The sequence below is a fragment of the Temnothorax curvispinosus genome, unplaced genomic scaffold (assembly GCF_003070985.1).
Source record: "Temnothorax curvispinosus isolate PA1 unplaced genomic scaffold, ASM307098v1 QBEX01005340.1, whole genome shotgun sequence".
Taxonomy (NCBI): domain Eukaryota; kingdom Metazoa; phylum Arthropoda; class Insecta; order Hymenoptera; family Formicidae; genus Temnothorax; species Temnothorax curvispinosus.
In genome coordinates this window covers 1-7,489 of record NW_020215120.1, presented here as the reverse complement: position 1 = coordinate 7,489, position 7,489 = coordinate 1, and the positions used below count along the sequence as shown (strand labels likewise).

Sequence of the window (7,489 nt, the reverse complement as noted above, 5' to 3'; positions counted from 1 at the left end):
CCTAAATTGGTGATAATCGACGATCTTATGAGAGAATCGTCATCGAGCGACGCGATCGTAGATCTCTTTACCAAAGGCAGTCATCATAAGAATCTCAGCGTAATTCTCATCTCGCAAAATCTTTTTCATCAGGGACGCGGGCAACGCGATATATCGCTTAATGCAAATTACATCGTGGTTTTCAAGAATCCTCGCGATCGTGCGCAAATTCGTCATTTAGCGCGTCAAGTCTTTCCCAACGATCCAAAGTTTCTAGAAGAGGCGTACTACAACGCCACGTCGAGACCGCACGGGTATCTACTGCTCGATTTGAAACAATCGACTCCGGACGAATATCGATTTCGAACGTGTATCTTTCCCGACGATACGGCACATTTCGTTTACGTACCGCGCAGATCATTTTCCAACGGCTACGTATAAAAGACTCGCACTAGCGCACACGCTGGTCAGTCGTGTAATTTTCTCGCGATGGAAAAGAAAGAAAATAACGCAAAATCAGACAAAGCGACGAAAAACGCCAGACGCTCGATCGGAAAGAAAAATACCTGTCTTCTCGAGGCGTTGCTGTATTTGAACAAAAATCAACGCGCGACCTTCTTACGGACCGCTGACGATAAATTAATACGGTGTATCAGCGAATGCGTTTTCAACACGCTCAAAGGTAACGTTCCGCTCGAACGACGTGAAAAAAAACGATTAAGCAAACACAAAGCGACGCTGCGTCGCATCGCGTCAAAAGGCAGTAATTTGAAGACTAAAAGAAAGCTATTGGTACAACAAGGTGGATTCTTACCTTATATTATCGGTCCTATATTAGCCGCCTTACTGTCGCGAATTATCGGCGGTAGAGATTAAAAGGTGCGTTATGGAAAGGGCAAAAAAGATGGTTTTGATCACTACGGAAAATCTCGAAAAAATGCAGCGTCAATTATCACAACAAACGCTCCCCACCGCGTTTGCCGCCGTCGGTAGCGAACGAACGAAGGAAAATAGCGAAAATTCGGAGAACACCAATATTTCCGTGCGTACACCGGGAACACCTCTATCGCGACTCGATGCGGAGATGAGTCTCATTCTTAATTCACCCTTACCACTCGACGTCGGAGAGAAATGGAAAAAATATAAAGAGGCACTTTGGCGATATCTTCATTTTGTTCGTGTAGCGCGAAAGCGAAATCGGGACGCGCGCAACGATGAAGGGGACGAAAATGCGGACAACGATATTCGTCGTGACGACATCAACGACGTCGACGACGACTACGAAACGACGACAACGCGTGATCTCGATTCGGTTTCACACTCTAGCGGTATTATGGCGAAAAATGACGTCGCGGCCGCCGCCACTGTTGCTGCTGCTGCTGCTGCTGCTACCGTCACGTCAAACGAGCGTAATATGTCGAAAAGCACTAAAAAAATACTGGATAGCGTACCAAAAACTTATCGCGCGAATGCTCGCTTATTGTTAAAGTATTTGTTCGATAAAGCAGTTCCGAGTAGAATTAGCTGGAACGAAGATGGAGTCGTCACTATAGACGGCAGCGTTATAAAAGATTCGAATATCGACGACCTGATAAACGAGACTGCGCGAAAGAAAAACCGTGAAAGCAACGGGGAGACTTCAGTTCGCACGATTACTTCGCGTCTTAAACGTCCCCTCGATACTAGTGAGAAATAAGGAATTATTAACCGCTAGTTCTTCTTCGAATATCGCGTCATTTCGACCTCTCAGGAGTTCCACACCGTCGGAGACACCGAAAAGTACCGTTGATTCGCAGCAGCAGGCGAAGAAAAGACGCTTACTCGATTGGAGTAAACAGAAATGACGGAACTTGAAAAATTCTACTACGATCCGCGACATTACGCGGGCTATTCAGCAACGGATAATCTGACGCGCGCCGCTAAACCGAATTTCTCCCGTAACGAAGTCACGCGTTGGCTCGAAACGCAAGACGCTTACACGTTGCATCGTCCATCGCGCAAAAAATTTCCACGGTTGCATTACAACGTGTCGAATATCGACGATCTGTGGGAGGCCGATTTGATCGAGCTCCGAAATCTCAAAAGTTACAACGACGGATATTCCTATGTTCTGGTGATTATAGACGTACTTAGTAAATATGCCTGGGTAGAACCGCTACGAGACAAAACGAGTGAGCACGTGACGACGGCTTTCCAGCGCGTGCTCTCGAAAAGCGACGGGCGCGTACCGGTATACTTACAAACGGATAAAGGTAAAGAATTTATCGGACGTCCGTCGCAAAAGTTTCTGGAAGAAAACGACATTCGTTTTCGCGTGGCCCGTAATCCGGATATCAAAGCTGCCGTCGAGCGCTTCAACAGAACGTTAAAGGAGCGAATGTGGCGCTATTTTACTCATAAAAATACGCGGCGCTACGTCGATGTTTTGCAAGATATCGTAAGCGCTTACAATCACGCCCGTCATTCCTCCATCAGAATGCAACCGGCTGTCGTTACGAGAGAAAACGCTCGTGTCGCGCGCGAAAATATAGTTCGACGATGGAGGAAGAGCGAAAAGATGAAACGCGCGCGAAAAGCTAAATACAACGTCGGAGAACTCGTTCGCGTCAGTAGAGCAAAAGCTACCTTCGAGAAAGGATACGAGGCGAGGTGGAGTGAAGAGATATTTCGAATTCACCGCGTTCTCGAGTGGCAAAAACCACGCGTGTACGAACTGAGCGATTTAGCGGATGAGGTCATAGACGGTATTTTTTATGAACAGGAATTAGCTAGAGTTGAGAAAAACTTGCGGGAAGAAGAGTTTATCGTCGATCGCGTGATAAAGACCAGGGGACGCGGCGCTAATAAACAGGTGTTAGTTAGCTGGCGCGGTTATCCCAGCAAGTTCGACACTTGGATCCCCGCTTCGAATTTAACTTCTCTTCCTCAAGATGAGGGACGATCAATTTCTCATGGTACTTCCGAGCAATAGCAGTATGCGCTATTTCCCGGAAAATAGAACCTCGTCATTCGTTACGGAATTACCTCAAACTGTTCACTTACACGGCGAATGGGAAGTCGCGCTTAGCGAGATTCAATTTCCAAGTACTCTTTCACACTTGCGCTATCAAGAAAATGAAATCTACTTCTTCGATACTAAACCGGGGGAGAAAGAAGCACAGGTGGCGAGGAAAGGCACAATATGGTACGGTCTTTACAAAAATACCGCAGAACTTATCTCGGCGATTAATGAAACATGCAAACAAGCTGACTCTCACTTTTATTTGGATCAGCAAGAGAAGACTGGAGGAAAAATCCTCATCAGCATTAACTGTAACGCAAGCGAATGCAAACTAATACATTATATGAACGTTTCCGATACTCTTCTACAAATACTCGGTTTAGGTCATGTTCTTCTCAATAATCCCGTATACTATGGCGAATTATATGCCAGGCGCAACGCAATTAATCCTATTTCCAAAAAAGTGTTTACTGCAAATTATATTAAACTTGGATTTTTTAACGAAAGTAAAGGTGCACGCGAAACAGCTTTCTATAGTCGTGAACCTTGTAGTTTGCAGCGCGGTATTCCAGATAAAATGTTCGTTTATTGCGATATTTGCGAGCCTTATGTAACAGGAGACGTGCAAACTCCTCTTCTCCGAATAGTGCCGGTCGAGACATACCGCTATAATCACGTGGAGGCTTACGGAACAAATCAGGTGAAACATTTCTCTCCGCTGCATTATATTCCATTACGCAAAACAAATTTCCGCACGATTGAAATAGATATAAAAGATCAACTCGGAAAAAATATACCATTCGAATCCGGGACGCTGACGGTGACATTGCACTTTAGACGTTTCCAGTAAGACCGTGGCGGAGTGTCGTCGTCGAAAAGAATAAAAATTAATTTCAGTACAATGGACTACGAATATTACGATTCACATCAGAGCGGACGAGGCGGAGGAATTCTACGAGTTTTCGTCGGAGCACGCTATCAACGAGGTCATGGAATCGGTAGTTTTCTCGGCGGATTATTCAGAAAGGTACTGCCTTTCCTAAGTAGAGGCGCGCGTGCGGTCGGTAAAGAAGCTTTACGCGCGGGTATCAATGTGATGAAAGATGTCGACAATAATACACCGTTGAAGGAGGCGCTCAAAACTCGCCTCAAGGAATCGAGTGGAAATCTTAAAAGAAAAGCACAGGAGAAGATAAGCAGCCTGATGAAGGGATCGGGGTATAAAGTAACCGCAAAAAATTCAGCGTTTCAGTTTCCCCTCGGCATCCACGACAGTCGCGTCGCAGTTCGTAAACGTCGTCGTCCTCAAACGGACAAAAGAAAATCATCAAAGGGCAAGAAGAAGAGAACAACGATCAAAAAATCATCGAAGAAGAAGAATACTCGTGCTGTAAACAGAAAGTCATCTACCACCGCTACGAGACAACGTCGTCGTCGAGTTAGCGTCAAGAAACGCAGCGTATCCGACATATTCTCTTAATCGTCGCGCGCGCGCACGAACCAAGAATTCAAGGAGTAGAGAAGGAGGATAAGCATGTCTTTTCTCCACACACATTCGAACGAGTGTTTAAAAAGTGAACTCGATTTCTTCTCATTGCCACCCACTCGAACTAGTATCGAGAGCTCGCAATGGATCTATTACAAGCCCATAACCTCCCTCGGGGACGACGCGCCTATAGAATTCGTCATACCCGGTCACGGGGAAGACTACCTGGACCTCACTCACACCATGTTGAGTCTTCGCATACGCGTAGAAACTTCTCCCTTAGCAGGCGGCGGTGGCGACAACGAAACAAGTACACCAGGGGGAATTGCGTTCAAAGTAGCCCCCGTAAATCATTTACTGCATTCCATGTTCAATCAAATCGACGTATATTTCAATCAAAAGCTCGTCTCACCCCCAAACAACGCTTACGCGTACCGCGCGTACATAGAGGCGTTGTTAAATTATTCTTCACCCGCAAAAACTTCCCATCTGACCACTTGTCTGTGGGACATGGATACCCCCGGACTCATGGACGCACTCGTAGATTCAGAAACACCAAATCCGGCTCTCGTGAGACGCGCTCGTTACATTCACGAGGGACACGCGCTAGATCTCATGGGTCATCTTCATTGCGACGTTTTCAATCAAGATAAATTTTTAATTAACGGTGTGGAAGTTAGAATGAGACTCGTTCGTTCGAAGGATTCGTTTTGCCTTATGGAAAATACTTCGACGTCGAAAATACGCATTTTAAACGCCAGTCTGCTAGTGAGAAGAGCAAAAATAAGTCCTGGCATTTTACTCGCGCATGCGAAAATGTTGAGCCAAACTACCGCCAAATATCCCCTTACGAGAGTCGAAGTTAAAACATTTACCATTCACGCGGGTCTCGTAGGAGAATCGTTAGACAATGTAATACTCGGTCAACTGCCGAAACGGATAATAGTCGGTTTTGTCGATAACAGAGCGTTCAACGGCGATAGAAAATTAAACCCGTTTAATTTCAAAAACTACGGTATAAATTTCTTTTCGCTATACGCCGACGGTATACAAATTCCCAGTAGACCGCTACAGCCGAGCTTCTCGAAAGACGAGCCACTCTACGTCGAAGCTTATCACACTCTTTTTTCGGGAACCGGTATACACTTTTTGAACGAGGGTAATTCTATAAGTAGAGAAGATTACGCCGAAGGATTCACACTTTTCGCCTTTGATCTTACACCAGACTTATCAGCAAATTTTGCCGGCCATTGGAACCTTGTGAAACATGGCAGTTTACGACTGGAAGTGCGATTTGAAAAAGCACTTACCACAACCGTTAATTGTATCGTTTACGCCGAGTTCGATAATGTTCTAGAAATCGATTCCACTCGTCAAATCATCGTCGACTTTGCCGGTTAAATGACAAATGTCGACAAATAATATTTCTCAGCTTTACGGTACATGCTTTATTTTTACCCCGCCACCACTACTTATTTACCCATCACATTTTTCTGCGTAAAGTCCTGCAAAAAGAGAGAGAGATTCAGTTTCACTCGAGACACGGACGTCGACGCTTCGCTTGAAAAAATAGAAAGTACATTTTGAACTATGGATCTGGTCATCGACATACAAGGTTTCCGTGATGTCAACGGAAAGTTTATTCCGAAAGAAGTCGCAGTTGTCGCGAATAACGCAGCGATCGCCGGACACTGGATTATGACGCCTCCCTATCCATTTGACGATCTACCCGAAAAGTCAAGACGTGAGAATAACTGGCTTTCGCGAAATTATCATGGAATCGAGTGGTTCGATGGTGAAACCAATCTCAAATGTTTCACGTTACATCTGCGAGAAATTACGCGACAAGTGCGCTACATCTACTGCAGAGGTGTGGAAAAGGCTCGTTACTTGAGTCATCTACTTTCCAGAAACATATATAATCTGGAAGAAATTTCTCCACCGTTCAAAAGTTTACCGGAGCCCCGAGAGTACAGTCAACGCTGCTCACATCACGGATTTCGTGTTTCGACTACGGACAAAATTGTTTGTGCGTTACGTAACGCTTTCAAATTGAAACGCTGGTTAGTCTTGCGAGACAACAGCGAATGCATCAGCAGCAGCAGCAGCAGCAGCAGCAGCAGCAGCATCGGCTCGACCTACGATACTATAAATCTCTCACACGTAAATTTGGACACAAGCGACGACGACGACGACGACGACGACGAGGGTGAAAAAACCGACGGTGACATCGCTATAAAAATAAAACAGTGGCAAAAAAATAACGAGACAGAAGAGAAAGAGGAAGAAGAAGTAGCAAAAGTCTATTATTCAGTAGCGGGCGTAAGAAAAGAATACATCTTCAATAACGAACCGATACATCCATCTCCATCCAAAAACACTAGTGCAACAACTCCAAAAGAGGTAAACCCCGAAATTATACAAATAATACCTCTCGTGCGATCACCGCCTCGCTGTGTAAAAAATGAACTCGCTAGAAATCTTACATGCGCTGCATCATCTCAGTGTCAGATATGCGGGTGTATATCCTGCCGACAGACTGCCGAGGGTGTGGACGAGATCGACAGCCATCGTCGCTAACACGGACGATCACGATCGACCCGGTCAACATTGGGTCACTTTTTACATCGACGAGCAAGGAGCAGGAACGTATTTCGATAGCTACGGACTACCATCTTTGGACTCCAGATTCCTCTTACGCCTTCGTCGAAATTCCACTACGCATCGATGGAACACCGTGACGCTACAAGGAACGCTCTCTCAAACTTGCGGACAATACTGTTGTGTATTTTTATATTACATGTGTAACGGCTATAATCTTTGTCAGTTTCTTAATCTGTTTAGCGACAATTGCGAGCGCAATGATCGTTTGATTGTAAAATTATTTCGTAAAATTTTTCTTCATAATAAAAGCGCATGCGTAAAACCTCACGTTGAATGCTGTCATGTTCAAGCGTGTACTTTTAAGAATAATTAAAAAAAATACTTATTCACCCGTATCAATGTATTATTTTATGTAATAA

The 7,489-nt window shown here is 44.9% G+C and overlaps 2 protein-coding genes across 2 annotated transcripts; both read left to right on the top strand.

Moving 5' to 3' along the window:
* Positions 1 to 1,819: 1,819 nt before the first annotated feature.
* On the top strand, positions 1,820 to 2,950 carry LOC112454798. The gene has a single exon (XM_025016389.1). It carries the CDS (start codon positions 1,820 to 1,822, stop codon positions 2,948 to 2,950), a length of 1,131 nt encoding a protein of 376 aa, XP_024872157.1.
* Positions 2,951 to 4,514: 1,564 nt separating this feature from the next.
* Positions 4,515 to 5,867, top strand: LOC112454797 (uncharacterized protein F54H12.2-like). Its single transcript, XM_025016388.1, has one exon. The coding sequence runs from the start codon at positions 4,515 to 4,517 to the stop codon at positions 5,865 to 5,867; it is 1,353 nt and encodes a 450-aa protein (XP_024872156.1).
* Positions 5,868 to 7,489: the final 1,622 nt, after the last annotated feature.

Excerpts from the sequence above, each read along its gene's own strand:
- LOC112454798 (XM_025016389.1), top strand. The coding sequence starts at position 1,820 with ATGACGGAACTTGAAAAATTCTACTACGATCCGCGACATTACGCGGGC.
- LOC112454797 (XM_025016388.1), top strand. The coding sequence starts at position 4,515 with ATGTCTTTTCTCCACACACATTCGAACGAGTGTTTAAAAAGTGAACTC.